The sequence below is a fragment of the Urocampus carinirostris genome, chromosome 13 (assembly GCF_059441175.1).
Source record: "Urocampus carinirostris isolate Australia breed hairy pipefish chromosome 13, RoL_Ucar_1.0, whole genome shotgun sequence".
Classification (NCBI taxonomy): domain Eukaryota; kingdom Metazoa; phylum Chordata; class Actinopteri; order Syngnathiformes; family Syngnathidae; genus Urocampus; species Urocampus carinirostris.
The window spans coordinates 5,602,803-5,623,661 of NC_142361.1; the positions used below are offsets into that span (position 1 = coordinate 5,602,803).

Below are 20,859 nucleotides of genomic sequence, written 5' to 3' on the forward strand. Positions count from 1 at the left end.
TCTACCTTTCTTTTTTAGCTTTCTGTCAGGCTATCTTGTTGGTCTTTTGCTCTTTTCGCCTGACATCTAGCTCCCTTTTAGTTTCTTACCTGTTTACCTTTTTAGCTAATGAGCAAGCTACTTCTTAGCTATTTAGCTATCTAGCTAAGTTGCTTTTTTAAAAATACATATCAAACTTGGTGCCCTTTGTGCTAATTAGTCACAAAATGTAGCTCTCAGCTTGAAAAAGGTTGGAGAGCCCTGATCTAGGTTCCTCAAGATGTTTTTCGTATGCGTACAGCTGTGACTGCCACGTTATTGACGCACGAGCAGACAAAAGGGGCGGGGCAACAGTTTGGCCAATCAGAATTCAAAACACAATGCACGACAAAAATCTACAAAGTAGCCAAACCGTCAAAAGTAAACTGTGATGCAGCGATGGAGTACTGTGATTCATTATCATGTATTAGTTATGAGGATCCAAGCACGTCACTCTTCAAAATTTACCCTGTAAAAGAGCCAAATAGTGATCCAGAAAAAAGATTGAAAACATCCAGAGCACACACTTGCTAATGCGTGAAAGTACATAATGAAATAAATAATGACATGGAGTTTCCGGCGACGACAGTGCAGCCCTGAGGGCGGAGGGCCCATCATTAGCGCTGATAAATCCCACTGAGCGACTTAAAAGTGCTGCAGGCAGCCTTCATTAGCAAACATTAACAAGGCCGTGAGTGTTAATAGCACTGATGGACCATGTCAAACATGTTAGCTGTTGGCCATAAGCATCATTAGCATTACAAATTATTCACATTTTCTCAGGTGCATTAACAATTAGAGCAGTCAGTGCACTAGTTTGGAATGCAATCGTTCAGTGTTCTACGTACGGGGTATCTGTGTAAATGATCCTAGTTTTTATACTGTCCTCCACCAAGGCACACACTGTATATCAGGGGTGTCAAGCTCATTCTAGTTCAGGGGCCACATGGTTAAAATAAAAAATTCACACGGGAGACGGACTAGTAAATAAATCACATCAAAATTGTGCCTTAGCTGAAGGGCTGGGGGTCTTTTCCGAGGCTCACAATTAAACTATGATTCTAGAATGTAAGATTTGTTAACACAAAGATAACTGAGGTTTTTTTTTCTTCAATATGTTTTCCTTGACTAAGATTTAATCTCTTACCCTATTTATCAATTGTGCATTTGTTTAAAAAAAATCAAAGCATAAAACTTTGATTTAAAGGTCGTTTTTCCTCGTTATTTTTATTTTTTAATGAAAACGTTTACCTGAATACAGTTAATTAATTTTCATATCGATTAGAAAATGAGCTAAAGCTTCTTTAAATTTTTGCAAAGACATTCAGGCGTTTTTTAAAACAAATTTTTTTTTTTCGTATTGGCTTAGATAAAGTGTCTACGATTTTTTTTTTAAGTTGAATAAAAAGTGGATAGGTTTTCTCAATGTTTTCTGATTGATAAGTGGTAGTGGGCAAAAAGGGATGCAGTTGTTGCTTTGTAAATGATTGCACGATTATACATTTGTCAGTACAGTATATATATATATATATATATATATATATATATATATATATATATATATATATATATATATATATATATATATATATATATATATATATATATATATAATAATAATAATAATAATTTCCTTGTATTGTCATTCTGTGTAACAATGTACACAGAACGAAATGTCGATTGCACCTGACCCGTTGTAGCGAGGCAATGCAGCCGCAGCCAACAGAGGGCGCCGCCGACCACTTTTTAAGTCTTAGGAATGACTCGGCCGGGGCGCGAACCACCAACCTCCCAGTCTCAAAGCGGGCGCCTTACCATCTAGGCTACTGAGCTATATATATATATATATATATATATATATATATATATATATATATATATATATATATATATATATATATATATATATATATATATATATATATATATATATATATATATATATATATATATATATATATATATATATATATATATATATATATATATATATATATATATATATATATATATATTTATATATATATATATATATACTGGACTGTCTCAGAAAATTAGAATATTGTGATAAAGTTCTTTATTTTCTGTAATGCAATTAAAAAAACAAAAATGTCATACATTCTGGATTCATTACACATCAACTGAACTATTTCAAGCCTTTTATTATTTAAATATTGCTGAATTTGGCTTACAGCTTAAGAAAACTCAAAAATCCTATCTCAAAATATTAGAATATCATGAAAAAGTATACAAGTAGGCTATTCAACTAATCACCTGAATCATCTAATTAACTCGAAACACCTTGCGAGGGTTTCCTGAGCCTTAAAAACACTCAGCTTGGTTCAGTAAACTAAATCACTGCTGATCTGACTGCTGTCCAGAGGACCATCATTGATACCCTCCATCAGGAGGGTAAGACACAAAAAGAAATTTCTCAAAGAGCAGGCTGTTCACAGAGTGCAGTTTCAAAGCATATCCACAAAAAGTCTGTTGGAAGGGAAAAATGTGGCCGGAAACGCTGCACAACCAAGAGAGATGACCGCAGCCTTAACAAAATTGTGAAGAAGAGCCGCTTCCAGAATTTGAGGGAGCTTCAAAGACAGTGGGCTGAAGCTGGAGTCCAGGTATCAAAAGCCACAGTTCACAGACGTGTCCCGGAAATGGGCTACAATAGCCGTATTCCCATGGTCAAGCCACTTCTGAACTCAAGACAACGGAAGAAGCGTCTGACTTGGGCTATGGAGAAGAAGCACTGGACAGTTGCAGAGTGGTCCAAAGTCCTCTTTTCAGACGAAAGCAAGTTTTGCATTTCATTTGGAAGTCAAGGCGCCAGAGTCTGGAGAAAGGCTGGAGAAGAGCAAAATCCAAGTTGCTTGAAATCCAGTGTGAAGTTCCCACAGTCAGCAATGGTTTGGGGAGCCATGTCAGCTGCTGGTGTTGGTCCACTGTGTTTCATCAAGTCCAGAGTAAATGCAACTGTGTACCAAGAGATTTTAGAGCACTACATGCTTCCATCTGCTGAAAAGCTCTATGGAGATGAGGATTTCATTTTCCAGCATGATCTGGCACCTGCCCACAGTGCCAAAACCACCAGTAACTGGTGCACTGACCACGGCATCACTGTCCTTGATTGGCCTGCTAATTCCCCTGACCTGAACCCCATCGAGAATTTGTGGGGTATAGTTAAGAAGAAGATGAAAGACACCAGACCTACAAATGCAAATGAGCTGAAGGCCGCTATCGAAGCATCCTGGGCATCAATAACACCTCAGCAATGCCACAGGCTGATTGCCTCCATGCCACGCCGGATTGATGCAGTAATCCGTGCAAAAGGATTCCCAACCAAGTACTGAGTGCATCAATGGACATTTTCAAATGTTTGATTTAGTTTTGCTGTTATAAAATTATTTTTTTTACTTGGTCTGAGGAAGTATTCTAATATTTTGAGGTAGGATTTTGGAGTTTTTTTCAGCTGTAAGCCAAAATCAGCAATATTCAAATAATAAAAGGCTTGAAATAGTTCAGTTGATGTGTAATGAATCCAGAATGTATGACATTTTTGTTTTTTTAATTGCATTACAGAAAATAAAGAACTTTATCACAATATTCTAATTATCTGAGACAGTCCAGTATATCCAAACTCCACACAGGAGGTTCGATCTCACGACCTCAGAACTGTGCCGCACACGTGCTATATATATATATATATATATATATATATATATATATATATCAGCATTACTATATAATATATATATATATATATATATATATATATATATATATATATATATATATATATATATATATATATATTTATTATATATATACCACAGCCATATCCCCCTAGTGGGATATTTGTCAGTATAATACATTTAAAATTAACGAATACTTCAAGGCATATTAGGCACAATAATTTTGTTGATTTTTTTTCTTATTTCAAACCCTAAAGTTATGAATGCAAAACATTTTTACTAATATTTTTCAAAATAACAATACTGTTAAAATTACTCAAATGAAATCAGCAAAGTGATCTGTAATATGGGGCAGCATGGCAGCTGAGTGGTTAGCACGTCCACGGCCCAGTTCTGAGGTCATGGGTTCAAATCCAGCGACAAGCATTCTTGCGTGGGTTTCCTCCCACATTCCAAAGACATCCATGTCAGGTTAATTTGCCGGTACAAATTGTCCCTTGGTGTGAATGAGCGATTGAGTTGCCTTTCTCTGTGTGCCCTGTGACTGCCTGGCAACCAGTTCAGGGTGTCCCCTGCCCACTGCTAGGATGGGCTCCAGCACCCCGCGCCGCTACTGAGGATAAGCAGTGCAGATAATGGATGGATCTGTAATTTGAACAAAAACATTTTTGCAGTACTTTTGATAAAATGTGAAGATTAAACATTTAATACATTTCAATCACGCATTCTTAGTTCACAGATCCCTCAACCACGTAGGTCATCGGAGCACCAATGAGTTGCATGGATTTTCTCCCATGTTCCAAAAACATGCATGGTACTTTAAATGTGCCCTGTGATGGGTTGGAAGCTATCCCGCATCCCCAAAACCCTTGTGAGGATGAGTCATTCAAAAATGAACAATTTCACTTTCAAAAGGTTAATTCTGTTTTTAATATTGGATTCCTACATAGTAAATTCAGTAGGATGTCCGTTTGTTATTTTACTTTTATTAAGCACTGTTGTTTCCTTATTTTGTCTTTTATAAATTGTTTACATTATTGTCACTATTAGCCAATAATACTGCTGTTTTTCGATTTCCACAGCTGGGGGCCCGCTAACCCGCGGCTCAGGAGCCACATGCAGCTCTTAATCGCTGTTGAGTGGCTCCCAGGCCCGTTTCCAAAAAAGCTTACAAATTGAAAGATTGGGGAAGGAAAAATATTTTTGTTTTAATACATTTTCTCTAAGAGGATAAACATGACACAAACACTTTTAACATTTTTCAACGATGTAAATGTGTTGAATAAATATTACATTTCAACAAGGACCTAGTTTGAGATCACAAGCTACAAGCTAAACTCACCGCTCCTCCGCTTTCCTGTCACTCCACGATCTGGTCCACTTTTAAAGGGGAAGCGTCACAAGCTGAAGCCAGCCAGTAGGCTGGTTGCAACAATTCGGCGGGTGTGTGATCAGCCATGGGACGCCAAATATAAAAAGATAAATATAACTGATGAGAACAGAGGATTCAACGTTTCTTGGACCGAATCATTTTGCATTCATTGCCAATGCGGGTTGATTGCCTTAATGTTTGCTTTATACAGATAAGTTATAAAATAACAAAAAGAGTAACGAGGAAAGAACTTTCAGTGGAAAGCATCACTTCTGGAGAAAATAAAATTGCGCAAAAGCAGATTCAAGAGTAGATTGCATCTCCAAACTACACTACTGCAGCACGTTTTGTTGCAACCCAGGAGATAATAAAGTGGGGGAAAATATTTACAGATGGTGACTGCATGAAGGAGTAATTCATCAAGATATCAGAACACCTATTTGCACACTTGAAAAATATTAGTGAAATAATACATAAAATTGAAGACTTGCTAAGACAGTGAAGAAAAGGGCCATTGAAATAGCAAGCAACATCACCAAAGAGCAAATCAAGGACATTCAGCGCCAACATACTTAATTGCCTGTGATTAGGCGGTATCCTTCAACTGAGCATTCACGTGGTGCATTTATCTCTACATGATGCACTGCATCCAACTAAGTCATTTTTATAACTAGGCTAGTATAGCTAATAAAGGTACATACAGCATGTGTTGCATTCATTTTAAGGATTATATGATGCTTTTAATGTTTGGGGCTCTAGACATATTTGTTTATTTTTTGGTCTTATATGGCTCCATCAGGGCAGCACGGCAGCGCAGTGGTTAGCGCATGTGCAGCACAGTTCATGTCTTGGGAACCTCCGTGCTTGCGTGGGTTTCCTCCGGGCACTCCGTTTTCCTCCCACATTCCAAAAACATGCATTTCAGGTGAATTGGTCGGTCCAAATTGTCCCTAGGTGTAAATGAGCGAGTGAGTTGTCTGTCCCCGTGTGCCCTGCGATTGGCTGGCAACCAGTTCAGGATGTCCCCTGCCCACTGCCCGATGATTGCTGGGATGGGCTCCAGCACCCCCGCGACCCTACTGAGGATAAGCGGTGGATGGATGGATGGATGGCTCCATCAACCTTGCTCACACCCTTTAGAGCGGATCTGCTCTTGTAACCTAGGATATTTGGTTTTAGAATATGTTGGAATTTCCTATCTAAATTTAGGCTTGCTTCCCGGTTCTCCTTGTAAGTTCATTAAATAAGTAAATCCATTGATGTCTTCGCTCCTAATTTGGAGTGTTTCATGGTTCACAAAACACTTAACCACTTAGGTCATCGGGGCGCAACTTCCTGTGGTGTGTCCAGGGCAAGTCCAGCCTGGTGGCGACATCCCTCTCCAGGGCAGTTTTGGGGTTAGGGGTTTTCTCTCCACGTGAAACCAGCACCAGTAGCAGGAGAAGCCTCCTGATCCGACTCTGATACAACACCTTCATTATATGGTCGCGGTTGTTTTTTTATGTAAATCATCATCCCACTTTGCAGATATGAATCTACTAAACTTTGTATCTATTAAAGCTCTTAAGCAACATAAATGGAGGTTTCACTGAATTAAAAAAAAACAGCTTTGCTCCCTTTGCCTGCTATTAAAGTAGGCGGGGACTCCTTTATTTTGTACCATCAGAAAGTTTGCAGCGTGTGGCCTCAGCAGCGAGGGACTGAGGCTGTTAAGCAATTTTTGCAGCTGTCAGGTCAAACAATCAGGACATGGTTCCGTGTGAAGACAGCGTGACAGGCCAAACATGGCGTGCACTGGATGCGTACATAAGAGAAGTATTAGTATCAGTCACCAAAATTGAATTTCTTTCACGTGGCGGATTGACTCGGCGGAAAATGTACCACGATTTACCTCCCCCCCTTTTTATTGCCACAAAACAAACATCAACAACAAAAAAAGAAAAGCGTTCTCGCTGATCTTCTGTCCATTTCCAAGCGCGTCTCCTTGTATATGTTTTTGGGGGGATGTAAATCCTCTTAGAATGCAAAGTAAATAGATTAGGATACAGTGAGGGATTAGGCTATGTCAGATTAGGCAGGCGAGCGCGCCGCGTCGACAGCTCTGACACCAGCATGGCGGATGTTCAAGAAAGGTGCCACGCTTTAACGTCGCCGCTCGGCTCCCGTTCATGAATAAAACCCTGAGCCTTAATCTCACACTCACACATATATGCACACACACTTTCTGCAATATCTGCGAGGGAAATATATTAAATCAAGTGATTTAAAATAACATTTTCAAGGTGTTCCTTTAAAAAGGACATGTGAAAAACGGTCTTTTGTTTTAACGGCTTGTACACAGGAATTCCAGAAGAAGTATTAATTTGCTAAATTTTTTAACTTGCAGCACAATTAAACACAAAAATTTATGTAGAACACTTCTTAATGAACTAACATCCATTCTTAGTATTTTAAATACAGTCAATATAAAATTATATATATATATATATATATATATATATATATATATATATATATATATATATATAAAATTGGCTGGCAACCAGTTCAGGGTGTCCCCTGCCCACTGCCTGAAGATGGCTGGGATGGGCTCCATCACCCCCGCGACCCTACTGAGGATAAGCGGTGCAGCTAATGAGATGTGATAATATATATATATATATATATATATATATATATATATATATATATATAATTACATTTGTCATGTGTGAAGTAATTGGTAAAACAAAAAAGTTGCAGAATTAGATCCGGAGCTGAACCAATACATTTCTCTTATCGTTCGAAAGTGTTGAAAACATGGAATACTTTACATTTTTTGAGTGAAGATTGCCATGCTAAAATGGCACCTACCCCCAAAAGAGACAATTCAATTCAATGTTTAGGGTTATTGGTAACCATGGAGTATTTTAGCCTGTTTCAAGTCAAGTCAAGTCAAGTCATTTTTATTTCTATAGCCCTAAATCACGAAGAGTCTCAAAGGGCTTCACAGATTATTACACTATATTACACAGACTATTTTTCAGCCGACGAGAAGAGTAGGTTATTCATATGCTATGGAGTAGAAGTGAGTTTTAAGTTTAGATTTAAACATTTCCACTGAGGTTGCAGATCGGATCTCAGGGGGAAGAGCATTCCACAGCACCGGTGCCCGGATGAAGAACGCTCTCGAACCAGCAGAACACTTCTTTGCTCTTGGGATCACCAGAAGACCGGCACTCTCAGATCGTAGGCTTCGGACCGGGACATAGGGGCAAATCAGATCTGAAAGATAAGAGGGAGCAAGTCCATGTATGATTTTGTATAATACTAAAAGAACCTTGAAATCACATCTATGGCTAACTGGGAGCCAATGCAGGTTAGCCAAAATCGGTGTTATGTGATCGTACTTTTTTGTCCTAGTTAAAAGCCTCGCTGCGGCATTTTGTACCAGCTGAAGAGACTTGATTCTAGACTTCGGGAGACCAGAGAGTAGTGCATTACAGTAATCGAGACGGGAGGTAACAAATGCATGAATTATAATTTCCGCATCAGACTGAGACAGTATTGAACGGATTTTAGCAATGTTACGAAGATGGAAGAAAGCGGTTCTAGTAATTTTCTTTACATGCATTTCAAAGGATAGATCAGGGTCAAATATGACACCTAAATTTTTAACTGAGTCACTCTGTGTGATGTGACATTTGTCAATGTTCACAGCAGTTTTTGAGAATAAGTCACGGCATTTAGATGGACCAATGACTAACATTTCGGTCTTTTCAGAGTTAAGACGCAAGAAATTGAGTGACATCCACTCTTTTATCTCAATGAGGCAGGCCTCCAAGTTTCCACAGTTTAGTGTGGGAGATTCCTCCAACGGAAGATATAGTTGAGTGTCGTCTGCGTAGCAGTGGAAGCTGATATTGTACTTGCGAATAATATCACCTAATGGAAGCATGTAAATGCTGAAAAGAAGGGGGCCAAGCACTGAACCCTGCGGAACACCGCAGGTAACATTAAAGGGCTCAGATGTCATTTCACCATATTTAACACAGTGCGTCCTATCTGAGCGGTAGGATATGAACCACGAGAGGACGGTTCCTGAGAGACCAATCCATTTTTCCAACCGTTCTAGTAGGAAATTGTGGCGCACTGTGTCAAAAGCAGCACTAAGATCCAGCAGCAGCAAAAGTGATGAAGCGCCAGAATCCATTGCCAGTAGGAGATCATTTGTTACCTTGATCAGAGCTGTCTCAGTAGAGTGGTTAGCCCTGAATCCTGATTGCATGGATTCAAAAAGGTTATTCTCGGATATGAAAACATTCAGCTGCTGTGCCACTACTTTTTCAAGTACTTTAGAGAGGAAAGGTAGGTTTGACACAGGTCTATAATTACTTAAGATTTCTGGATCAAGGTTGGGTCGTTTCAGTGTGGGCTTAATAACGGCGGACTTAAAAGCTGCTGGAACTACACCTGAGGAGAGTGATATGTTTATAATATTTAGAACTGAAGGTCCAAGGACGCCAAAAAGACTTTTAATAAGTGAACCTGGGAGCGGGTCGAACTGGCAATTTGTCGGTTTGGCCGCATTCACCACCTGTTTGAGATCATCAAGTGACAGTTCACTAAAACCGGACAATTTCCCAGGACAGCCACCCTGTCGTGCATCTGTAGATTTCAGCCCTTTAATATGTGTGGTATTAATAATTTCTTTAGCAATTTCTTCCTCTATGCATTGAATCTTCTTAGTAAAGAAGACCATGAAGTCATGAGCAGAGTGCGTCGAACTATCTGCGATAGTCTGTTGCCTTGTAAGCGATGCTACAGTGTCAAAAAGGGCTTTGGGATTGTTCTTTTGAGACGCAATCACCTTCGAAAGGTAGGCCGATTTTGCAGAGGCAAGGGCCGCTTTATACTTTAACAAGCTGTCACACCAAGGTTTGATGGAAAACCTCAAGCTTGGTAGCGTGCCATTTTCTTTCCAATTTCCAATTTCCTGCATTCTTGTTTAAGGGTTCTAGTTTTATCAGTAAACCAAGGCGTGCGTCTTTTAGGACGTGATTTTAGCTTTATGGGCGCTATTGAATCCAGGACACTAGTCAGGGTGGTATTGAACTCATTCATGAGTGAGTCAATCGAGCCATTGTATGAAGGAAAGGACGCAACTGCTCCAGGAAGGAGTTCAAAGAGCGCAGAAACTGTGCCAGTGCTTATAGAATAGAATAGAATAGAATAGAATATACCTTTATTGTCATTGTTACAAATGGGCTAACATATTGTGACAACGAAATTGGGCATGACACTCCAGTTTTACACATTCATAGTGAGGTATGAGCAAGAAGATAAGGGAACAACAGAGAAGATAATGTTATAAGACAAGGGGGATAAGGCTATAGTTATAATTTACATGGTATTTACACAAGAAATGTCGGCATGTGGGATGTTACATACAGGGTTGTCGTGATAACGTTGGTATCGTAACGGTTGTGCAATATTGCATTTGGTGCAAAGTCATCATAGTGCAAAAATAGTCAGCATGAAACAGGAAATGGTCAGACATTGTGCAATTTGAGCATTAAACGTAGTGCAGTCGACATGTGCAAGAACAAGACATGAGTAACATTATATTCGTATGAGGTAGTGTTGGCACGAGTTTTCAGGGTTTTTTTGTGCGGTGTCTGTTTGAGCAGTGAGCATAGTGCAGACAGCATGTACGTGAGTACCATTTTACATACGTGTGAGGTAGTTTTTTTGCAACAGTTTTCAGTTTTTTGTGCGGTGTCTGTTTAGGGTGGTAATGGCTGTGGGGAAGAAACTGTCTCTGAGTCTGTTCGTTTTTGCTTTGTGTGACCTGTAGCGCTTGCCGGAAGGCAGCAGGTCGAAGAGATGGTGGCCGGGGTGAGAAAAGTCCTTGATGATGTTTTCTGCTCTGCTGAGGTAGCGAGAGCAGGCAATGTCCTCCAGACTGGGCAGAGAGCAGCCGACGATTCTCTGGGCTGTTTTGATGATCCTCTGGAGCTTTTTCCTGTCTGCTGCTGTGCACCCAGCATACCACACCGTGATGCAGTATGTTAGGATGCTCTCCACTGTGGCTTTGTAGAAGGACACCTGCAGCTGCTGTTTTAAGTTATTTTTCCTGAGCAATCTCAGGAAGTGCAGTCGCTGCTGGGCCTTCCCTACCACCGCTCTGGTGTTTGCAGACCAGGAGAGGTCGTCGGAGATGTGCACGCCCAGGAATTTGAACGAGTGGACTCTCTCTACACAGTCTCCTTTTATGATGAGTGGTGCTGGATTCCTGCCATTCCTTCTGAAATCCAGAATCAGTTTTTTTGTTTTTGTGGTGTTCAATATGAGGTGGTTTTCCGAACACCACGTTGAAAGTGACTCAACCTCATCCCTGTATGCCGCCTCGTCCCATTCAGAGATGAGGCCGATCAAGGTGGTATCGTCAGCGAACTTAATGATAGTGTTTGTGGGGTGGGTCGGTGAGCAGTCGGAGCTGTAGAGGGTGAAAAGCAGGGGGCTCAGTGCACAGCCTTGGGGGGAGCCAGTGTTCAGTGTTAGGGTGGGAGAGACGTGGGTACCGAGTTTCACCGACTGTGGGCGGTTGGAGAGGAAGTCCATTATCCAGTGGCAGATGGAGGGAGAGAGTCCTAGGTGTGCAAGTTTCTCCACCAGGATCTCCGGGATAATGGTGTTGAAGGCTGAGCTGAAGTCCAGGAAGAGCATTCTGACGTAGCTCCCCCGGTGATCCAGGTGTTTCAGCACGGTGTGAAGTGCTGTGTTTATGGCGTCGTCAGTGGAGCGGTTTGCCCTGTAGGCAAACTGGTGGGGGTCCAGTGTGAGTGGCAGGGAGTTTTTGATGTGCCGGGACACTAACCTCTCGAAGCACTTCATGACCACAGGCGTAAGAGCTACAGGCCTGTAGTCGTTGAGGCTTTCCACTGCTGACTTTTTGGGGATGGGAATGATGGTGGAGGTTTTGAGGCAAGGTGGGACGGTCGCCTGTGACAGGGACCGGTTGAAGATGGTGGTGAAGACCCCAGCCAGCGGATTGGAACAGTCCCTGAGTACCCTCCCTGGTACTCCATCCGGGCCAGTTGCCTTCCTGGGGTTTATGGTATTCAGCGCACGCCTAACTTCGTGCTCCTGAAATGTGAGGGAGTTGCTGCTGGTTGTTGGTGGGTGTGATGTGGCTGTTTGTGGCCTACCAGCTTCAAAGCGAGCGAAGAACTGATTAAGGTCCTCAGCTAGTGAAGCCTCAGCCTCAACAGTTGCCAGGTTGTGGCCTCTGAAGTTGGTGATGTGTTGGAGGCCCTGCCACATCCTCCTCGGGTCATTTCCAGCGAAGAGGTGCTCGATCCTCCTTGTGTAGGCTGCTTGATGCCTCTCTTCAGGTCAGCCCTGGCCACCCCGTAAAGAGCCTTGCCTCCAGACCTGAAGGCGGTGTTGCGGTGTTTGAGGAGGGTGCGCACCTCGCTGGACATCCAGGGTTTTTGATTTGGGTAGTTTTTGATTTTTTTATATACTGTGACTTCATCCGTGCAGTAACGGATGTAGGATAAAACAGTGTCAGTGAATTTCTGGAGGTCATGGTGTTCAAATACCTCCCAGCAAGTTTGATCAAAACAGTCCTGCAGCTTGGAGAGGGCTTCCTCAGGCCACGTTTGTATTGTCCTCGTTACAGGTTTTGTTTTCCTTCGGATATTGCGTCCGCTAAATCCTTCAGCTTTTACATTTAGCTAGCACCTCAAATGTAACTAAATAATGATCCGAGATAACGGTAGTACACAGTAACACCATAATGTTTGAGGTTAAAACTCCTCGAGTCAGAATCAAGTCTAGCGTGTTCCCATCTTTATGGGTTGGCAAATCAACCAGTTGATTAAAACCAAATGCATCAATTAGAGACCTAAACGCAATAGTAAGTGAACTGAGTGGGGAGTTCATATGAATGTTAAAGTCCCCCATAATTATAATTTTGTCTGCATAGGTTACTAGTTCAGACAAAAGTTCAGCAAATTCGTCTAAGAAAGTTGTGTATGGCCCAGGTGCGCGATAGATAGTTATTACATAAATTGACAATAGAGAGGACCGCATCACAAGAGCCTCAAACGCCTTGTAATTATTAGAGGTACGAGGATTAAATTTGAGCGATTTTTCAGAAATGAGCGCGACACCGCCACCCTTTTTCAACGTGCGTGCTACATGGCTACTCACGTAGTGAGGGGGTGAAGCATAATTTAGCGCTAAATACTCATCCGGGCCTAACCAAGTTTCACAAAGACCCATACAGTTAAGTTTATAATCACGAATAATGTTATCAACAAGTAAAGCTTTAGGGGCCGGTCACACAGCCGTTTGCGGCTGAATCACAGCTAAAATTTTGCGTTTTTTTTTTGCCCGTGGTTGCCCGGGATGGAAAATGCGCAAAATTGGCTAACCCGCTGTTCATCGGTGGTATGCCCGCAAAACAGACGCCGGCGACTGTTCCGCTTCCTCATCGCGTCATTTCTGCGTCATTTTCTCGTGTGGACCACGGGTATAAAAGCTCCCGAGCCGGTGTTGTGCCCTAATCCGACTCCTACGCAACACCCACACCGCCCCACCCCCTCGCGTGACTTTTTCATCCACGTTAACAAACGCATTTTGCAGAATACGATCGCACTTTATTGTTTAAATAAACGCGTTATATAAACTAGGATCTCCCAATTGTTATAATTAGCTCGCTTTATAGTTTTAATAAGCGTTTTATATAGAATACGATCGCTTTCGTTGGAAGCGCAGCATAATGCGCGTTCACGCGAGGGGGGGGGGGGATTTTATATACAGTGTGCATTACTGTTCGATTACGTTCACAACAAAAACAAAGACGGAGTGGATTAAGTTGTATTACATTTCCAACAAATGCAAGACGATGTAGTTTTAGTTATATGTTCGCCATTACATTCCCTAAAAGTGAGATAAAACGAGGCAAAGGTGGTTGTATTAGCGAGGGGATGCCAATCTCGGCACCGGGCTGTAGCAATCATAACCGCACAAGACTCAGTCCCGTGAAGATCAAGATTTCAAGCTATGGCATCATTTTTATTTTATTATCTTGAAAAGAAATGCCTAGAAATAAAAATGGATTAAGACGAGATCACTACGCTGACGGGAGGGGGGGGGGTGGGGGGATGGGTTAAGGGTGATTGTTCTATCTTCTTTATTCATTATCCATTATCGATCAGTTCATAATAAACTACAGAGATTAGGAGCCAGGACTCTTACTCTCAACCAAAAGGCCAAGCTAAGGTTCCAGAATTAAAGACTTGCTGCGAATGCACCGAAAGATTTATTCGAAATGAAGAGAAACTACGCTGACGGGGATCCATGTTCACCCCCTTGACGTCACGAGCACAAATGACGTGTGATCGGCAAATCGCGCTGTATATACGCGGAGAAAGGCGTTTGACTGTCACACGCGTAACACGCTAATTTCACGTAATAACACCGCGATACAGGCGCAGAACATGCTATTACCATGCTCCACCCACGATTACCCGCTGAAATTTCCCGTCCTACCCATGTGTAACCACGCCCTGGCCGCGGCCAAAGCACGTAGTTCCGCGTCATTTCCGCGTCATTACTTCGTGTTGACCACGTGTGCGGCATGCGGTTAAACACGTGCTCAAACTTTTGAGCAGCTCAAAAGTTTTGAACGCGGCCAACCACGTGAAAATTTCCGACCGCGAGTAAAGCACTGCTCTATCTCGTCTATATGGCGGTCTCAAAACGTCCAACAGCGCCCTACAGCATCTGCTTCACGGCCAGAAATTTCTGGCCGTGATTCAGCCTCAATACGCTCGTGAAGGGCTGTGTATCCGTGCCGTCCAATAGCGTCCGCCTCAAAGGCAGAAATTTCTGGCCGTGATTCAGCCGTAATTGTCTGTGTGACCGGCCCCTTAGGAGCAAGCGATCTAATATTTAAAAGACCAAATTTTAGCTTTGCTGAATCATTTGACTTAGCTGAAGTCTTTGTAGTCTTTGTAGAGACTTTCAAAAGATGCCGCCGTTGTGGCTGTTCGTGTGCGCTGAGTGTAAAGCTTCGGTTGTCCGGCGAGGAATGAATGGTGGAATTAGTTACATCCTCGCGTCCTTCTTGCTCCTTAGACTTCGCACGCTTCACACATCTACCTGCACGGCAACCACGCTTCTGTTTTCTGTCTTTACGGCGCCGTTGTCGTCGTTTATTAGGAGGAATAGCTGTCCACAAGGATGCCGGATCTCTTTGAAGTTCGCTCGGTATATCATAGGCGGTATAAAAAGTGCCCGAAAAGTCAAAATTTAGACGCCCACCCAACCGGATAAGTTCGTCCCTACTGTAAGTATTTTTGGCCACACATGTGTCCAAAAGTGAAAGCAAAAAAGACAAGAGAACGGCAATAAATAGAAGATTAGCTGGAGAGCAACTAGCCGCATGCATGCATCCATGCGCCGCCATGTTGATGCATGTTTCACTGCTGCTTTTCCTCAGTTTTGTGTGCATTCGAGCAACATTAGACATCCAAATTAATTTTTATAGGAGAATTTATGCCTTTTGCTTAAAATTACGTTTTAAACATTAAACGGTAGATCTACAAATAATAACACAAAATAGCAGTTGAATTAATTGTTTTATTGTCATCAGAAGTGGGTAGAGTAGCCAAATATTAAGTAAAAGTAAAAGAACAATATTACTCAAGTAGAAGTAAAAGCAGTCATCCAAACACTTACTTGAGTAAAAGTGAAAAAAATTACTCAAGTATTCAGCAACTCTAGTGACTTTGTATTTATTGATTTTTTAAACAAACAATCAGATCATCAAATGATCAAAGTCCATCCAATCAACAAACAAATACATTTAATTTAAAACAAGATTAAAATAATCAACATCAATTCAAGTGCTTTAATAAACAATCAAATACAAATAGTATACATCAAATAAATGAATTACCGTATTGTCCGCACTATAAGGCGCACATAAAATCTGATTTAAAAAAAAAAAAAGCTGACTATGCGCCTTATAATCCGGTGCGCCTTATATATGGATCAATATTGAATTACAAGGTCTCGCAACTTACGGTAAGCAGCCACCGACTCCATTTTTCGCGTAGAAGAAGAAGTGCGCTGTTCATACTGGGAAATATTAAACAATGATTCTCTTTTATTTGTGCGTTTGTATAAAGACCCTGAAATGGCTCCTTTCAAGAGACACGCTTATAACGCGGAGTTTAAACTCAAGGCGATCAGTCACGCAGTAGAACACGGGAATAGAGCAGCAGCAAGAGAGTTCAACATTAATGAATCGATGGCCAAGTAAGGAAGACTAAACAAAGTTTCCGTGGCAATAAAGCGAGATGGCCACAGTTAGAGGACACACTTGAACAGTGGGTTGTTGAACAAAGAGCAGCAAGTAGAAGTGTCAGTACAATAACTATTCGAATGAAGGCAACAGCGCTGGCACGGGAACTTAACGCTAAAGAATTCAGAAGTGGTCCTACTTGGTCTGTGTTTACGTTTTACATTTTACAGTTAGTATGTTATTGCTTTATTGTTATTGTTTTGCCCTTGTTGTTTTTGCACATTACGAGTGTCACCATATTGCGATTGGACTAACGTTTAATTTACCATAACAGTATCAGACGTTTTTTTTGCGTGTTGACTAAATGGAGGAAAAGTAAAATGTTATGCCTCGCTGTTGTTCAAAGATGTTAAAGATGTGTCACGAAAATGCTTTACCTCAGAGAAAATAATAAAACGGCTGTTTATTCATTTTGGGATTAAATGGAGTTGTGGAAAGCTTGTTTGTTATCTATTAATAAAGTTTGACTGACCTATCTGACTGTTTTGTTGACATTCCCTTTAGCGCAGCACCATCTAACGGTTGCATAACGTAACTACATCCTCTACTGTAGCCAAGTCAAGTTAAGTCACATTTATTTATGACGCCCTTAATCACAAAAATTTCTGGAAGGACTGCACAGGATTACAATTACAAAATTGCACAATTACCTGATCTTAAACCAGCATGCACTTATAGCGCCTTATAATGGGGTGTGCCTTATGTATGGAAAAAGTTTAAAAATATACCATTTATTGAGGGTGCGCCTTATAACACGGTGCGTCTTATAGTGCGGAAAATACGGTAAGCACATGTAGCATCAAGCAGCACATTTAAAGCCCCAATAATTATCTTAACAGGTTCTGCAAGCAAAACACCAGGCTTGACCCTGAACTCAAACAAAGGAGACATTGCATATTGTAGCTGGTGTTTCTCACCCTTTTTATTGGAACATGCCTTTGGTGTCAGGCCAGGGGTGCTCCTCCTCTTCTGTGTTTTGATAGTTTGTATTGCTAAGCGCCATTTTCTATCTGTTTTAATTGTAAACAAAGTTTCCCCCGTTGAAGTTAAATATGGTCACTTCACTTCACACGTTCACTTGGTGAAAGATGGTAGAGCCTGGTGGAGTTCTGCATCAAAATAAATGCGCTTTAGAGGAGACAGACAGATGCGTACTTACGTGGAGGGCATTTATTAAGTAACGAAGTAACAACTTTAATGTTGCGTAATGTAGCAATGTAAAAGTACAGTTTTTTTCTTCACAAATGTATTCAAGTAGAAGTAAAACTATTCGGATTTTTTTTCCCACAAGTTGTGGCTAAAGGTCATACATTTCATGGCTAATAGACCTCGCGTTGGCAATATACAGGGTCCGCAGCAGTGGCTTTGAAGAGTTGTTAGCCTAGCCATTAGCAGTAGGTGGGACAAGCAGCACCGCTCTTGCCCTCTCACTGATGCCACGCGAGTTGCTTCTGGAACTCAATAATATTACAAGTAGTAGCAGATAGTGATCACCATTTCTTAGTGCTCCTCTGACTCAGTGTAACAAGCCGCTAAAAGCAAGCAGTCGCTATTTTTCTCAGTTTGTTTATAGAGGCAGCACCCCCCCACTGTTTGACTGACAGCATACACCAGCCTATCACAAGTCACAGAGAGCCACACCCACCCAACACAGAGTGCTCTCCCTAATCTATTCACACTGCTGTCTAACAGAACATAATGCACAAAACAAGGATATCAATGACTATAAAGACAAAATAAATTCATTCTAAAATCTGCAAAGTAGTGAACCAGCGATAACCTAAGTGCAAAGTAGCGAGGGATCTCTGTACTTTGAATTTGTTCGTACATGCACTATCTAGCAGTCAAATGCAGAATGTTAGCATAAATATTGACGTTGCTGATGAGGCAGAGCAGATTTTTGTCAAGCCTGGCGGCTCTTTTAATGCTATGCTGTCCACCAAAAAGAGAAATGCAGTCGTGTGGCAAGGATCCATTATCCCTAATCGTATATTGCTGCAGTTTTGTTACCCTGGCGGCCCCTTTTTTTCAGTTATTTCTCCCTAAAGTATAGGTCACTTATGCAGCTGCAATCCATTTTTACAATCCCATATTGCGTCGAACGGGGATCACGAGAAGGACTTTTTGCCGGGAGGTGTGCCATTCTGGCCCGCTTAAGTGAAATGCACGATTGTAGCTGCAATCCATTATCCCCAATTAACTATTGCTGTGAGCAAGGGCCAACAGAGCGCATTTATTTTTTGGTTCGGGATATTGATGCATGCCATTGTTGCCAGCCTGAAATGAACTGCACTGTTTTGACTGTGATTTATTACCCCAAGTTGACTCATGATGAGTATGAGTGATGAGAGAGCAAATTTGTGTCATCCAAGGTCGCTCTTTTGTCCCATTCCTTTCAGCCTAAAATGAACAGAGCCCATTTGGCACCGGTCATTTATCCACTGTCGACTATTCCCGCTAGTGGAGGCCGGCAGAGCTCATGTTAAAATGTAGGGGTTACTTTAATTATTGCAGGGGTTCTGATCCTTATTAACCGTGATAAACAATTGATTACAGTATTGCAACACAATGTTACTTATTGCATACACTAACACCACTGAAGTTAATCACTGGCAATGAAAAAGGACTGACTTGAAATTAGTGATGGTGTTAACAATTATAAAGTACCCATAACATTTGATGCATCTAAAGCCTGCGATGAGAAATATTGTCATCATTAAATTACCTGAAAAAGGACCTTTTTCAATGCGAGACTTCCGATTAATAGTAATTTATTTGAGTTACTTTTTTGAACAATTAAAGAATGTCTGTACATAGTTAGGTGTTTTGTGTTTTCTGTGGCAGGTAAATCGTTTTGCGTCCCTAATTTTTAAGTAGCTCGCTTACTGAAAAAGTGTGAGCATCCCTGGGCTAGAGGATTGTAATCAACCATCTTCGAGAGGCGGTTGACTACTAACAACACGACGGAGAAAACCTTAGACATGGGTAAACAAGAAATAAAATCCACTTAGATATGTGTTACATTGGTTACTACTGTATTCAGCTTTTTCTGACAGCAATATTAATAGATGAAGTTGATGTGGAAGTTAAAGTGTTTATTTACCTTCAGCAGGAGACCGAAGCCTCAACTAATATTGTGTAACTTTTAATGAGTACATTAAAATCCGACGTTATCAGCACGCCGTTGTTAACTTCTTCATGCAGGTCAAAACAACTATAAACATTACAACAAATAAAGCTAGTTTAATCATTTTTTATATTGTATAAATACAACTTCTTGCAGAAAAAGGAAACTGTTTCAAGCATTAGTACACACATGCAGGCTGACAAACTCACACGTACATACGTGTGAACAGGCATGGTGTACAAATTAAAGGGGCCACCAGGGCTGATGTTTAAATTAGTGTCACTCACATTGATCTCGACGCCCGCGGGCATTGTGCGTTAATAAGCTTGAGACTGACATTAAAGCCCCCGTGCAAATATTTAAAACAATGTGACACAAATTTGCCTCCATTAACTTACAATTCCGATTATCAAACGGCCACATGACGATTCCTAATCACCCTGCAAATTTATATCATTTGATATGTTGAAATGGAGCGGGAATAAGCCTGTAAAGTCACGGATGAAGGTAATAACACTTCATGCGTTTAAAGCACTTTCCTCTACTTTAACATTCGAATTATTCAATAACTTCCGAGATTTAATGCATGCACTTTAAATTTAAATGTTAAATAAGATCCTTAACCAAGATGTTGTCACTTAACTCAATTTAAAAATAAATAACTGCTATTAATTCTCAGTGAAAGGTTTTTGTTGTTTCTCCTCAAAGTGGTTCTGCACAATCATGTAAAAGACCAAACAAACCCTTGTGTATAGCAGGTATTAACGTGAAAGAGCTTGTTCTTTCATTATAACAAAGGTGAGGGAAAACCTATCTAAGCCAGGGAGCCATAACTTGTCTCCAGTCAAGTCAAGTCAAGTCATTTTTATTTGTATAGCCCTTAATCACAATTAGTCTCTAAGGGCTTCACAAGGTATTACATATAAGAAGTTTAGGTAATTCGTATGCTATAGAGTAGAAGTGAATTCTTATTTCTTGTTTACCCATGTCTAAGGTGTTCTCCGTCGTGTTAATATTCCAATTGAATATGAACGGTGGAACAACTGTGCTTAAGTTCATTTGACAAAGAATGGAGATAAATAATTAATCAAAAAGAAAAACCAACAAACCACCCTGTATAAACATCTCGTCTCCAATAATGTGTGAGATGAGGAAATGAGGTTCATCTCATCTCATCAGCCATACCGCTTATCCTCATTAGGGTCGCGGGGGGGCTGGAGCCCATCCCAGCCATCTCCGGGCAGTGGGCAGGGGACACCCTGAACTGGTTGCCAGCCAATCGCAG

At 41.0% G+C, this 20,859-nt stretch overlaps 1 protein-coding gene across 1 annotated transcript in view; it reads right to left on the reverse strand.

Annotated features, from left to right (window-relative positions):
* Nucleotides 1-5,073: 5,073 nt before the first annotated feature.
* wdpcp (WD repeat containing planar cell polarity effector) overlaps nucleotides 5,074-20,859 on the reverse strand; it is a 118,439-nt gene continuing 102,653 nt past the window's right edge. Inside the window, 1 exon segment of the mRNA XM_088351996.1 lies at nucleotides 5,074-5,135. Coding sequence (XP_088208122.1) covers nucleotides 5,074-5,135 — 62 coding nt within the window.